This window comes from Triturus cristatus, chromosome 10, assembly GCF_964204655.1.
Source record: "Triturus cristatus chromosome 10, aTriCri1.1, whole genome shotgun sequence".
NCBI lineage: Eukaryota > Metazoa > Chordata > Amphibia > Caudata > Salamandridae > Triturus > Triturus cristatus.
This window is the reverse complement of record NC_140593.1, coordinates 1040813321-1040828727: the sequence shown is the minus strand read 5'-3', so window position 1 is coordinate 1040828727 and position 15407 is coordinate 1040813321. Positions and strand designations below refer to the sequence as shown.

Here is a 15407-nt window from a genome sequence, read left to right as displayed (position 1 = left end):
GGAAGTGGGGCTGGTTGGAGCCGCTGCGTACTGATCCGGAAGCAGGACGCGGACTAGTCTCTGGCTCGAACCTGGGGGCGGAGCCGGACACGGAAGAAAAAGAACAGAAGCAGACGCGAGGGTGTGGAGGACGCGGAGCAGAGAACGAGACCAGCGAGGCGAAGCGGGAGAAAGGACACGAGAACGGAGAGAGCCAGGAAGAGAGAGGAAAGCGACGACGAGACGACGGAACAGAGGCGGACGGCGACAGGAGTAAAGACGAACCCAGGAGCGGGGTATACATCGCGAACCAACCCGGTGGGCAGAGGAGAGGAGAAGACGCCCCGGGTCCCAGCGCCGCGGTCCGTGTAACGGGCCGTGGCTCAAGGCGAGTGACACTCAGGGGACCTTTCGGGTGGGGTTGGTGGAGATAGTAAAGGGAGGGGGTAGTTAGGGGAAGGGAGGCACTGTGTAGGAAGGGGAGGGGAGTCACTAGATTTGTAGGAGGTCCCTCACTCCCTCTCACGCCCGATTCAAAGGTGGTGGTAGCACAAATACAACTGCTGAAAAGAGCCCTGACTAAAACCTGGTACTCTTTTGTTGTTTTCTCTACCTACGCCCCTCCGGACCACTAAGAAGCAAACCCCCTGGAGCACTCCTGAACCCTCCCTGAGAACGCAAGGAAGAACCCAGAGACAGTGAAGGAAACTGTTGACTGTTGTTTTTTTTTTTTGTTGTTAAGTGCTTTACGCATCTCCCTTGACTGACACCAGGAGAATAAAAGAGTCTGTCACTTTCACCTGGTACCCTGAGACTTTCTTTGGCTTGGTCCCCTGACCATTAGGAGCCCCAGCTACCACAGATTTGGTGTCAGAAGTGGGATCATATAGTATCGACATGACACAGCCCGTGCCTCTTACGGTGGAAAGCATCATTAATCAGTTGGCTGAGGGACAGAGACATCTCCAATTGGCACTGGAGGAACAGGCCCAAGCTGCACAAAAGGATAGGGAGGTGTTACATGGGGCCCTACGAGATCAAGCTGTTATGCTCACCCCCAATCAACAAGTGCAAGATACCGCCATTCTTAGACTAACTGATGCTATAGTCAGTGCGAGAGTCCGGCCTAATGTCCCTGGGTCAGTCTTACAAAAGTTCCAAGAAGGAGACGACCCCGATTATTTTTTCGTTAATTTTGAAAGAGTAGCGGCTACAGCCGCATGGCCCCAAGAAAGGTGGAGCCAGTACATTGCCCCTCTCCTAGCTGGAGAATTGCAAGCCGCTTATCAGGCCGCCAACCCAGCTGGGACAACATCCTATGAGGACGTAAAAAGAGCGATTCTAGAACGTCTAGGTTGTGATCCCGAATACTACCGGGCCAAGTTTAGGAAGGAAAGGTGGAACACAGGCGATAATCCACGAGCACTATACTACAGAGTCAGAGACATGGGTAGTCGATGGTTAACACCGCAAACATCCACAGTCGAGGAAGTGGCGGAAAAAGTATACTTAGAACAGTACCTAGAGGCCCTCCCCCCAACAACCCGTTCTTGGTTGAAACAACATCCTAACCTGACAACAGCAACAGCAGTTGATTTAGCGTGTGCCTTCCACCGGTCACCGGAGTTTAAAGCTGGAATAGCACGTACTTCTTCGGTACCACCCAGAAACCTACCTCGCCCCACGTTACTACCACGTACCCAGCCCAGACCTCTTCCTCCGCTTATGAGTACGAGTACCCAAGGTCCCCAATGTTATCACTGCTCTGAGTGGGGACACATAGCTCGCCAATGCCCCCATAAAACCTCGAACATAGAACCCATGGAGGTTGGATATTCTAGAGGAAGGATATGTATGGTAGGACAGGGATCCCCCCGATATAAAAAAGACATATTCCTGAATGGGAAGAGACAACAGGCTTTATTGGATACGGGATGTCACGTAACGGTAGTGGATAGAGCCCTGGTTCCCCAAACCCAACTCCATGGAACCGAACGAGTACAAGTAACATGCGTACACGGGGATACAAAATCTTACCCCGTCGCAGAGGTACTTCTGGATGTTTCTTGTGATCCCCAAATACGGAGAGTGGGGGTAATCCCGTCCTTACCTGAAGCCGTAATTATAGGTACAGATCACCCCAAGTTCGAACACTACTTAAATGAAACCAAACAGGAAGCACTAAGATGGCTACAGGAGGCTCCCTATTACGAATGTGACCTGGAGAAAGGGGAAGGCAAGGAAAGGAAAAGTAAAACAGAGAGAAGGAAAGCAAAGCACTTCTTCCTGAAAACCCATAACTCAAACCTCGCTTTTCCTATCTCCCTTACAGACCCCGTTGAGGCAGATCCGATTAGCTTCCGCTCAGCCCAGAGGAATGACCAAACTCTGGTTCATGCCTGGGGACAGGCACAGGAGCAGGATCCGGACAAGGTAGGACCTTATTTCATTCTTAAGAAAGGGTTACTGTATCGCGTCATAAAGGAGGGGGAACAGGTGAAAACCCAGCTCTTAGTACCCCTTTCGTTTCGTGCCCACGTGTTACAGTTGGCCCACAATCACATAGGGGGTGGACACTATGGGAAGGAGAATACCTTGAAGTACCTCTTGGGTAGGTTTTACTGGCCAGGGGTATACCGGGATGTAGCAAAACACTGTACCTCCTGTGTGAGATGTCAATACTCCAACCCTGCCGGTATAAAAAAAGCACCTCTGTGTCCATTCCCAATAATCGATGTCCCTTTTAAGCGGGTGGGCATGGACTTGGTAGGTCCCCTGACCCCATCTGCCAGAGGGCATAGATACATACTTGTCATAATAGACTACGCCAGCAGATATCCAGAAGCATTCCCTTTGACCACAATGACGTCCCCTGCGGTAGCTAGAGCCATGATTTCTTTCTTCACTAGGGTGGGGTTTCCTTCCGAAATCTTGACAGACCAGGGGACACCCTTTATGTCTCGGTTGATGTCCCAAGTATGTAAGATCCTGGGTATTCAGCAGATTCGAACATCGGTATATCATCCCCAAACAGATGGCCTGGTAGAGCGCTACAACAAAACCATCAAAGGCATGCTCCGCAAGGCCATCTCCGAAACCGGGAGAGACTGGGACCAACAGCTACCCCTGGTCCTTTTTGCAATACGAACACACGAGCAAAAATCAACTGGGTACTCCCCTTACGAGTTGTTGTTTGGAAGAAAGCCCCGAACCCTGTTAGACATGGCAGCCGAACAATGGGAGGCAGAGGAGGAGGAGGGACAAACACTACCCAAATACGCCGCTGACTTAAAATCCGCGGTGAACAAGATCTGGGGCATAGTACACGAAAATATGGAAAAAGCCCAAGACTCCCAGAAGACCTATTACGATAGGAACAGTCAAGCAAGAGAGTTTGCCCCGGTGACAAAGTCCTCCTTCTTCTACCAACGACCGAGAATAAACTGTTATCCAAATGGCAAGGTCCTTATATTATCGAGAAAAAGGTCACCCCAGTCACCTACAGTGTCCTCATACCCCACAGGGCTGGAGGCAAGCAGACATACCACGTCAATCTGCTAAAACAGTGGGTAGAACCCACGACTCCCGACGAGCCAGGACAGGCGATACTGACAATAAATACAGAGAGAGCCCTAGAAATATCCACGGCTAACACCCAGGGAGCAACAGGGGAAAGAGCCCCCGTTGGGGACAACTTATCAAGCTCCCAGCAGTCGCAATTGTCATCCCTATTGGACTGCTTCCCAGGTCTGTTCTCGACAACCCCGGGACTGACGTCCCTCGCTTAACATGACATTGTTTCAGTGGATAACAGCATAGTAAAGCTAAAACCGTATCGGATCCCTGAAGCTAGAAGAGAAGCGGTAGAAAAAGAAGTCACAGACATGTTAAAGGCCAATATCATCGAACCTTCCACAAGCAACTGGTGTTCACCCATAGTCTTAGTACCAAAACCAGACGGCAGTCTGCGTTTTTGTATGGACTTCCGTCAGGTAAACAGCATTACAAAATTTGACTCCTATCCTATGCCCCGTATAGACGAGCTAATAGAGAAGTTAGGCAATGCCAGATACTTAACTACACTAGACCTTACAAAAGGTTATTGGCAGATTCCCCTAACCCCCCAAGCCAAAGAGAAAACAGCATTTGCAACCCCTTCCGGGCTGTACCAATTCCGGGTGCTCCCTTTCGGCCTCCACGGGGCCCCAGCGACATTCCAACGCCTTATGGATCGTATCCTGAAACCACATGCCACCTATGCAGCAGAATATTTAGACGACATAGTCGTTTTCAGTCCCACGTGGACTGATCATCTCAAACATCTCACAGCTGTATTTACTGCCATTCAGGAAGCGGGCCTAAAAATAAACCCAAAAAAGTCCCTTCTGGTCACAGATACCATACAATACCTTGGCTATACCATACAACGAGGTCTGATCAAACCCCAGATGACTAAAGTGGAGGCCATCAAAAATCTTCCCAACCCTACAACCAAGCGGGACATTCGCTCTTTTCTGGGGTTTATAGGGTACTATAGGAGATTCGTACCCAACTTTTCTGCCTTGGCGAGCCCCCTCACCGATCTTCTAACCAAAACTCATCCATCCCGGATACGCTCGTGGACCGAAGAACACGAACAGAGTTATCAAGGCCTCAAAGAAGCCATCTGTAAAGCTCCGGTGTTGCATTGCCCAGACTTCAAGAAGCCGTTTGTACTCCAGACAGATGCGTCCGGTCTTGGGTTAGGTGCGGTACTACAACAGCCGGACTCTGGGGGGGAGCTTAAACCTATTCTCTATATTAGCCGCAAATTATTTCCCAGAGAATCCCATTACTCAACTATCGAAAAAGAGTGTCTGGCTATTAAGTGGGCAGTGGAAGCGCTCCAGTACTACCTCCTAGGACGGCGTTTCACCATCCTTACCGATCATGCACCCTTAACCTGGCTTGTAAAGCATAAAGATTCCAACCAACGCATACTCAGGTGGTTTATGTCCCTCCAACCTTTCTCTTTTCAGACACTACACATACCTGGGGCCAGACAGGGCTGTGCGGACTACTTGTCCAGGAATCCCACCACTGAATGGCCCCAACGTCCATTCCTAGAGGGAGAGATATGTGAGGAAGACGACGGGGTGGACCGGAAGTGGGGCTGGTTGGAGCCGCTGCGTACTGATCCGGAAGCAGGACGCGGACTAGTCTCTGGCTCGAACCTGGGGGCGGAGCCGGACACGGAAGAAAAAGAACAGAAGCAGACGCGAGGGTGTGGAGGACGCGGAGCAGAGAACGAGACCAGCGAGGCGAAGCGGGAGAAAGGACACGAGAACGGAGAGAGCCAGGAAGAGAGAGGAAAGCGACGACGAGACGACGGAACAGAGGCGGACGGCGACAGGAGTAAAGACGAACCCAGGAGCGGGGTATACATCGCGAACCAACCCGGTGGGCAGAGGAGAGGAGAAGACGCCCCGGGTCCCAGCGCCGCGGTCCGTGTAACGGGCCGTGGCTCAAGGCGAGTGACACTCAGGGGACCTTTCGGGTGGGGTTGGTGGAGATAGTAAAGGGAGGGGGTAGTTAGGGGAAGGGAGGCACTGTGTAGGAAGGGGAGGGGAGTCACTAGATTTGTAGGAGGTCCCTCACTCCCTCTCACGCCCGATTCAAAGGTGGTGGTAGCACAAATACAACTGCTGAAAAGAGCCCTGACTAAAACCTGGTACTCTTTTGTTGTTTTCTCTCCCTACGCCCCTCCGGACCACCAAGAAGCAAACCCCCTGGAGCACTCCTGAACCCTCCCTGAGAACGCAAGGAAGAACCCAGAGACAGTGAAGGAAACTGTTTTCTGTTGTTTGTTTTTTTTGTTGTTAAGTGCTTTACGCATCTCCCTTGACTGACACCAGGAGAATAAAAGAGTCTGTCACTTTCACCTGGTACCCTGAGACTTTCTTTGGCTTGGTCCCCTGACCATTAGGAGCCCCGGCTACCACAGAGACGAACTGGTTCGGGATCAACTGGTTATGCATTGCAACATTTTGAATCTTCAGGACAAACTTTGGATGAATGGGGATGCAAATTTATGTGAAATTAGTGCCATTATTAGCAAAGCTGAACTAACTACTAGGTGTGCCAAAACTGTAGTAGCAAATAATAGACTGGATAACAGTGAGGATATTGTAAGATTAGTAAAAGGAAATTATTCTCGCATGAATGACCAGTCCAAAAAGAAAGTTGAGAAACAACCTGTGACAGAGAAAGTGGGATACAAACAAGATCGTATGGAAAAGTTTTCTGATTTAAAAGGGAAATGTTACTGGTGAGGTAGCTCTTCACACTTGGCACATGATAAGAAATGTCCAGCCTTAGGTCAGAGGTGTGCTAATTGCAAAGTGTCTGGTCATTATGCACGTGTTTGCTGCAAATCCAAGTCAGTAAAGTGTGTGGTGGATGAGTATGAACACGGAGATGAGAGTCATGATTCTGATGGGGAAGAGAACAAAGCCCTCTGTATACGTGATGAGGGCAGTGATGCAAGTTGCAAGCAAATGAAACCAACAGTTTGTAAAATTGTAGCGGGAGGTGTGCCAGTGACCCTTATGGCTGATTCAGGCTCACCTTACACCATCACCAACAAAAACAAGTGGGAAGAAATATTTAGTAGGAAAATTGGTGTTGAGTTAGAAAACCCTGATGTGCATCCTGTAAGTTATACTGGTGAACCTATTGACTTACTGGGATATCGTAAACTCACTTTCGAGTTCAAAGGAAGGCAGGCAGTTTGTAATCTGTATGCATCTGTCTTTGGTCCTAGTGTGTTGGGTTGGTGGGATCAAGGTGAGTTAGGAATACTACTTGATCACAACAGTCCAGATAATGTGTTAAGTGTGAAGACAGAGGGCGAAGATCTGTGTGAAGAATACGTGACAAAATTCCCAAATGTGCACTGAGGAAGCATTGGTGAACTCAAAGGATTCCCACATAATACAGTGTTGAAGGAGAATGCGTGTCCTTGCATCCACAAAGTAAGAAATATTCCCATGAGTGTCAAGGATAAAGTAATCAATGAGATCCAGAAACTGGTGGACAACGGGATAATTGAGCATATGGAGTCATCTGATTGGGTCGCCCACCCCTTGTCGTAGCACAAAGGCCAACGGTCGGGTCCATTTATGTGTGGACTTAGGAGAACCCAATCAGAATATCTTTGTGAATGTATTTCCCCTCCCTAGAATTTCAGAATTGTTATCTGCTACTAGGAACATGGGGCCCGATTCACAGAATTAACTTAAGACAAAATCCTAAACTTACTACTTTTGGTATTCACAGAATGCACCTACTACTTTTGGTATTCACAGAATGCACTTACTACTTTTGGTATTCACAGAATGGATTTATGACTACTAACTTTACGTCCGCACTCGGGCCAGAAATTCTGGCCCGGAGGTGGAGCTTCCGGCCCGGAGGCGGGGCTTCCGGGCCAGAGGCGGGGCTTCCGGGCCAGAGGCGGAGCTTCCGGCCCGGAGGTGGGTATTCCGGCCAGTGGCGGAGATTTAGCCATGGCCAAAATATCCACCTCTGGGCCAGATGCCCCGCCTCCGGCCCGGAAGCCCCACCTCCGGCCCAGAAGCTCCACCTCCGGGCCAGAAGCTCCGCCTCCGGGCCGGAATTTCCGGCCCGAGTGCGGACGTAAAGTTAGTAGTCGTAAATCCATTCTGTGAATACCAAAAGTAGTAAGTGCATTCTGTGAATACCAAAAGCAGTAAGTGCATTCTGTGAATACCAAAATGGTAGTAAGTTTAGGATTTTGTCTTAAGTTAGTTCTGTGAATCGGGCCCATGGAATGGTTCTCCATGATAGACCTAACATCTGCGTACCACCAAGTGCTTCTCCATAAAAGTAGTAAACATTTAACCGCTTTTGTCACCCCTATTGGTACATTCCAGTTTAGGCAAGTTCCTTTTGGTTTGGCATCTGCTGCTGCCATGTTCCAACGTCTAATGCACTTAATATTTAAGGACATGAAGAACATAGTGTTTTTCAGGACGATATCCTCGTCATGGGAAAAGGCAGAGCGGAACACGATAAGGTTTTGTCAGAAGTTCTGAGAACTTTAGATAAGAATCGTCTAAATGCAGAAAAGTCCAAAAGCAAACTTGCACGGAAGAGCGTCACATATTTAGGGCATGGGATAAGCTCAATTGGAATCTGCTCAAAGTCTGAAGTAGTTGACACCATCAAAGAAGCACCTGTACCTCAAAATATCGATGAGGTCAGGTCTTTCTTAGGTTTGCCGGAATTTTACTCAAAATTCGTTTACAACTTTGCTGACAAAATGTTTTGTATTAGGCAATTACTAAAAAAGGGAAGTGTTTTTGAATGGTCCAAAGGATGTCAGTTGAGTATGGATTGTATCAAAAAAGATATTTGTTCTGCCTCAGCACTCCAAGGATTTGATCCCAAACTTAAAAGCTTTATCACGGCAGACGCAAGTGGGAGAGTACTGGGAGCTGTCTTGTCCCAGATGGAAGAGAACGGAACTGAAAGTGTGATTGCGTTCGCATCTAGGGCTCTTACACCCACTGAGGAAAAGTATTCCGTGATTGAGAGAGAAGCTCTCTGGTGTGTCTGGGGACTCAAGCACTTTAGACAATATGTATGGGGAACATTTTTCACAGTGAAAACTGACCACAAACAGCTCACTAAAGTCCTCACATCCCACGGTTTGAACAATGTTCCTTCCCGTCCAAATACTTCTCCTAAAAAACACAAGTTCTCTGTATCAACCTTCTCCACTATCTTGAACTCTGGCCACTTAGAGAAGTGATCAATCATTACAAAAAGGTATTTCTTTATTCCATTCAGACAATAGAGGACAGTTTGTTGATGACTCCTTCAAGAAATTTATAAGAGAAACAGGATTTGTGCACAGGACTACTTCTCTTTACCACCCAGAAGGGAATGGAAGCATTGAGCGCTTCAACAGGGTGATAAAAGGAATTATCGAATTGGCGTACAGTAACGGGAAGGATTGGGAGGATGAGTTGAGGAAGATGGTGAGTGCTTACAGAATTACCCAGGGTCAGTCCACTGGACATTCCCCATTTGAACTTATGAGAGGGAGATCTCCACGTACCAAAGATAATATGGGGTGGTTGAAGTGCACTAGAATTGTCTCATGGTCTGTGAAGGATGTGAAGAAGTCTCTTATGATTAAGCAGGGTAATTTAAAAGATAAGCATGTTGAAGCACATAAGGCAAGAAGATTGAACTTGCAGGTGGGTGATATTGTTAAAATAAAGAAAGGGAGATTGACACGTAAGGAGGAGAGCAAGTACGGTTCTCCTCTTAAAGTGGTAAATACTATGCAACTCTGCACTGCTAAGTGATGGCAAAGTATGAAACGCTAATAAAATTGCATTAATCAAGGGATCTGTCAAGGATGATAAAGAGGAGGAAGTGATTGGTAAACAGGCACAGGTTAGTAAGTATGACTGCGTTGAAGATGTGGTGCCGGCAAAGGAAGTGAGTCAACCCAATACACTAGTCAATGCACAAGTCCAGATGCCGAACAATCCAAGTAAGGGACCAAATTCTATTTGTCCCACTCAAGGAGAGTGTACCAATAATGGTGCATGTAGTAAGGGTGAAGCAAACGTGCGTTCAAATGGAAAAAATTCGAAGGGGGAAGAGGTTACCCGGGCAAGACGCATGCGTGTCAAACCCAAGAGATTTGATGATTACATCACACACATATACAAATAAGCGATATCGTTAGTTATATGTATTCCAATGCAAATTTCAGTGCTGTTTTATCTTATTCACTTTGTTTGTATTCTTTTAGATATGTCTTTCTCTTTGAATTAAATCTCTTTATTTCTATTCTGTAAGGAGGGTGAAGTGTTGTGTTGGTGCTCGAGCTTTCCCTGGGCTCATGGGATTCTAGAGCTCGGGCTGTGGAATGTGATGAGGGAGGTCTTGGGACAGAGCTGGGAGCAGACAATTGTGCGGGGCTCTTCTTTGCTGTTGGGTTTAAGTACAAGAATAAAGCAAATAACTCCAAGATCCGTGTACATCCTTGCTATACAACAATAGTCACGACTCCGTAAACAGGAGCAATATGAAGTAGTGTCAGGAAGGAGGACGAGGGTTATATGTTCAGTAACCTGGATGTCCAATCCCGCGCTGCTGACCTCCCAGGAATACCGGAACCAGAAAAGACTGCACTGCTAACCCCACACTGGATAATTAGAAGGTGTGCACTTGCTTTTCATACATATATCTACGCTACCGCACCAGGTTCGGCGGTTAAGTGACATCAACCATGACTGTAATAATGGTCTTCAACAAAGCACTGTTCACTTTACTTTGTCTTGTACAGTTGCTCACTTTGTACTGGAAATATTATTTTAGTTATTTATTATAGACTAAGACAGAGTTTGAAATGTTGCCTTAAGTCACATAAAGTTAATATCCTTACTGTATTACAAGGGCAAGGAACAACCATGGAGTATTAGATGATATTTACATGTTTTTTCAGAGTTTTTAAATAGATGCTTTCTTGCTTATTTTACTAGTATGTTACTTATTAAGGTATTTTAATGCCATAATGTAATTTTAAAACTTTTATATTGGCTTTTATATATATTTTGATTGATGAATTTTATGGAACTCTGCATACTTTATGGCTAGTATTAGCCGAATAAAGAGGATTTTACTATACATTTGCTTCAGCCTTGCAAACAGTCAAAGTTAACACTTATATTACCAATCTGTACATATGTTCATCCTAGCCCTTTCCTATGATTGCGTTTCATAAATTTTTCCGTTTTGTGTGAGGTATGATGATCTTTTATTGCAATCTCACGTGCAGTGTTGTATTGTTTTGTCTGGGATGTCAGGTCTTTTATGTTGAAATAGGTTTAATATTTAATCAAACTTTTAGAAAGGGGATTGTAGTGTTCTTTTAATGTATACTGATTCACTGTGGTATCTATTTTCATCTACAATGTATTTCTTCTATGTTCTTGTTTCAATATGTGATATGTTCCATTTGGAATCCCGGATTGTAAAGAAGCGATGGAGTCGGTTAATTTAAGAAAAAAGGAATTATTTATTTTAAGTACCAAAATAGCGACCCACTGGTGCAAGAGCTTAAGGCCTCCAGCTCTAGCAAACTCCAACCGCTTCTGTCCCAACTTCAAACATAAACTCTTCCATCAGTAAATTCTAAGTTACATAAAACAATTATACATGAAATAGAAAAATTGCAATGACATAGATAATTCCACATTCTTAAATAAACATAAAAGAAAGAAAGAATACGATTACCACACTGATGTATGTTTAGTAGTGGCATAAGCAAGGTTGTAGAATGTAATAATTGTTACACATTCAAGTCTCAGTTCCAGCCTTTGATTCCAGGAACAGAGGCTGTAGGGGACAGTGGGTGCAATGTGTGAGATGGTTGCCCCCCAAGTCGCTGTGTGGAACATTCATATTTAACCCATTCAGCAACTTCCTGGGGGCTACTGTATACAGCCAGTTTTTCCATAAAGTGTACGACTTTCCAGGGAAGTGGTGTTCATTCCCCTCCCCAATCTACCACCAAGTGTTAATATCATTTAGTATGCAGCATCCAGTGATTATGGGCAGACATTTTGTGGTGCTCCTTGACTGAAGTGAACAGGCTTTAGAATCAAAATAGTTAAACATTCCAAGGAAACCAGCTAGCAGTGTGATTGGCTGCTCCCATTGTGAGCAAACGAATGTGGTCACATGACCATGGAAACCATTCAGAGGCCACCAGAATAAGGTCATTTGTTCAGGTGTAGTCCTGATCACTCAGAAGCCTGCAGCAACCTATCAGCTCATTCTTCTGATCCAATCACTTTTATTACTGGAAGATAAAAAAAGGTCTGTCCCTTTATTGAGGCTGGTACTATTCATTAAAGTCTACACCGGAAGGCTAGTGACTAACCAGAGAACCGCGGCTATCATGTTCAGCTGTGTGCTGAGTAATGTCACTAAGAACCCAAACTTTATCCCTGTAGCCGCTTTCATTGGGCTTGGAGCTATTGGTTCATTAATGTACGCGCTGCATGTGAGGAAGCATTCAGAGGCCACTTGGGAAAAGAACAACCCTGAACTTTGGAACAAAAATAACCCCCACAAGTTGGGTCCAGAAACCATCGGTTACAAGAAACTGAAGAAAGAAGGACCATGACTTTCGAAGCACAACCTGTGCCGTCCGTGAGCTGTACAGAAGGATGGAGATATTCGGACATTGCTTGACCACCAAGCCCTTGGTTTTTATGCGGCATCATTACTTATTGGAGAATTTTATTAGAAATTCCATCTTTGTAAGTCACATTTAAGTTACGTTCCCTACATTTCCGTTTGAGGTGTGTATACAATGAATAAACATGTGAAAGGTGTACTTAGGTATATAGAGTTTCATTGTGGGTAAGGGGTATAGAACTGGACAGTGCAAACAGGGGTTGTTCCAAAAAAAAAACTTGTATACGTGCCTCTTGTAGAATAAATGCCCACTTTAGAGCTCCCTCAAAGGTAGACCCCAGTCTCCATCCTCCAGACTGCTGGGATGCACCATTTTTCTCTTCTAAGTTGGTGGTGGTGGTTCCATTGTTACATCTAGCATGGCTACTGGAGCACCATGTTTTGTGTGGTTAGCCCCTTTCATGGCCACCATGGAAAAAGTGCACACTTTCCCCACAAAGGTTACATTTTGTGTCCGAAACATGAGCACCCACCTCAGAATGTATACAAACCCAAGATATGTGGTCACATACATATTACAAATACTTTAAGGGACACAAGTAAATACAGAAGTGTGTGTTACAAAGATCAAATAGTGTCTCCCTCAGCTTTTGGTTTGTTTCATAAATGAGCCACTATGTTACCTAAGACCAGGAATCTTGTAAAATTACTAAGACTAGTATCACACATGGTTAGAATTAGGAGTCCTTGTTTACTAATACACTCATGGTTCCTAGACTTGAAGACTTAGGTTAAGACACCAATATATTTCTATAAATTGAATTAAATATTGAAATGGTTAGAGATTCCAGCTGATGCACCACATTTTGCCCAACACTACAAAGCAGGATGGGAACCCTCTCCTATTCAGAGAAGCCTGCAACACTTACATGGGTGATGGGTGGCAGCATGAAACAAGAGACTGCATGTTTGTGTGGCTACATGGTCTTGTAATGAAAGGTGGATTGGATAGTGGCTACTTGGTAGACAGAACGGTCAATCTTAGAAGAAACCGCTTGTAGAGAAAGCTTCCCGTTGCATCACTATAGCCCAACTACAACTTGCAGTCGGGCTACTGATGGTGGAGAAATTTCAAGGTTAGTTTAGGTTCCAGAAACTATTATGATTTTTAACCACAAAAGACCAAACAACAACTCCACAAAATTATTAGGCCACAAGAAAGTTCTGCATGCTTGGTATGAACTAATAAAAAAAACTTACTTTTTCCCCTAGTTTCCTTTGCACTTTAAATGCTATGAGCTTGTTCTAATGTAAGGGTCACTTTGTTCAACTCTAATCATCTTCTTTTGGCACCCTCTCCTTCCAGCATTTTTATGCTTTGCATCGGTTATTTTTTGCCTCCTGTACTAAACTTGTGATTTGTACCTCCTGGTACCCAGTATGGTTTTCTGCTGAGAAATGGAAGCTAAATCCACCACTGTGTTTGAAACATTTGAACAACTACTTGTTAAAAAATTAAAATGGCCTTCTTATTACATATAGAATCTGGAGGTGATGGGAAGGGATAATCTCTCAGGAAACTGCTTTTTCTGTATGGCTTTTTAGGTTCCCTTGTCATACACATGAGCTGCAATGTTTGCACCGTCCCTTGCCCACATCTAAATCGCGAACTTGCAATTTGCACTCCTGGGAGTCCTACAAATGCCAAAAGATTTCTCTAAACAAGAGCTCCCTAATAACACATTGGCTCCTCTAGTGAGGTTTTGGTTTCTTCTTGCCCAGGTTTTCCTCTGCCTGTTCATGCTATAAAGCTGTGCATGTCTTAAGGATTTTGGAGCAACTTTGAATTATGTGACCTATTTTCTAACAATTTAAACCCGCATGATGGAAGATCATATTAAATTGTACTTAAACTTTAACACAAAACAGCCGAGTCTTTCCTGGAGCTCCAAATCCATAAAAGGACCCAGGGTAGAGAGACAGAGGAAGAAAGGTCAAGAAATCAGTACAAGTGAGCAAAACTGAAAAAGGTCACTTTAGCAGCGGACACCTGGAAGCAACTGCTTTTACTCGCCCCGTGAATGAACCCAACGTCTCTACACCTTTATGCAGTTTGCTCTTTCCCACACAAGGGGTATTGCCCATCCCCACAGCTCCTTTTATTTTAATTAACAGATGCAACTTTGTTGCTATCGAACATGCTACTGCGGCACACTCATTAAAGCAGCAAGAGAGTTTTGCATTTGTTATGCGCATGACCGCTAAGCTCACACTCAATTTGCAAAAGGCAGCAGAACAATTAACAGATTAATTGTGTTATCTGGATTGTGCAGAGAACAAATTAGCAGCTATGCGTGACCAGAGTTATGCGCATATCCTTCCAGCGCTGAACAGTATACTCTTTGCTACAGTGGCTAACAAGCTGTTTTGGCGTGAACACTATCCCAAGTTTTTGTATTTTTCAATAACCAGAAAAAGTTACATTTCAGAGCAGCATAATTAAAACACCCCATTATATGTATATCTTAATCTCAACCGTCCCCTAAAAACTGCAAGGAAGCTTAGATATTCAGATCACGTCCTTCAACAAGAGTTTGAATGAACTCTAGAAGTTTGTCTGTGGGACATATTATCCTAATTTGCTATACAAGTCCTCAAGGTCATTGGTTGATTAACCTTGATGGCAGACCATAGAGCTCACTTCTCTTCAGTCTCTTCCCAAAGGGTTTTTATGTTTATCCCCCTGGCCTATGAGGGCTGTCATCCAGTATATGACACTGGAGAGATCATGTTTGCCCAGGCCAGTGTTTAGTGGATTGAATGTTTGGCACGTCATATGCATTTTGTAGGCATGCGCTTACTCGCGTTTGTTATGGTTTAACTAAGCATTGTGTTGTGCTTTGTAATGATGGCTCGCGCATGTAGTGGAGTCTAACTGCAACCTTAGTTGCTGTTGGGCATCAGAACCTGGCGGTTGTTGGGCCAACGGCATAAAAAAGGACACAGTCAAGACAGAGCACAGGCGTATCTCCAGCACCAATTGATATTCTTTAGTAAGAGTACCCTGGTTTGCTGCTACCCCGCACAACATTGAGGTTGTTTTGGAAGAACTCTTGGCATTTTTCAACACTTTCCTCTTTGTCGCGGAACACCAGGTGCATTGCCTCAAGAGTAGTCGTGCACCTGGTGCTTGCGCATTC

The 15407-nt window shown here is 45.2% G+C and overlaps 1 protein-coding gene across 1 annotated transcript; it reads left to right on the top strand.

The window, feature by feature from the left end:
• The first annotated feature begins 11965 nt into the window (after positions 1-11965).
• LOC146796510 (cytochrome c oxidase subunit FA4-like) lies at positions 11966-12193 on the top strand. The gene has a single exon (XM_085630213.1). It carries the CDS (start codon positions 11966-11968, stop codon positions 12191-12193), a length of 228 nt encoding a protein of 75 aa, XP_085486339.1.
• Positions 12194-15407: the final 3214 nt, after the last annotated feature.

Bases quoted from the DNA above. Each gene is read 5' to 3' on its own strand.
- LOC146796510 (XM_085630213.1), top strand. From the start codon at position 11,966: ATGTTCAGCTGTGTGCTGAGTAATGTCACTAAGAACCCAAACTTTATC.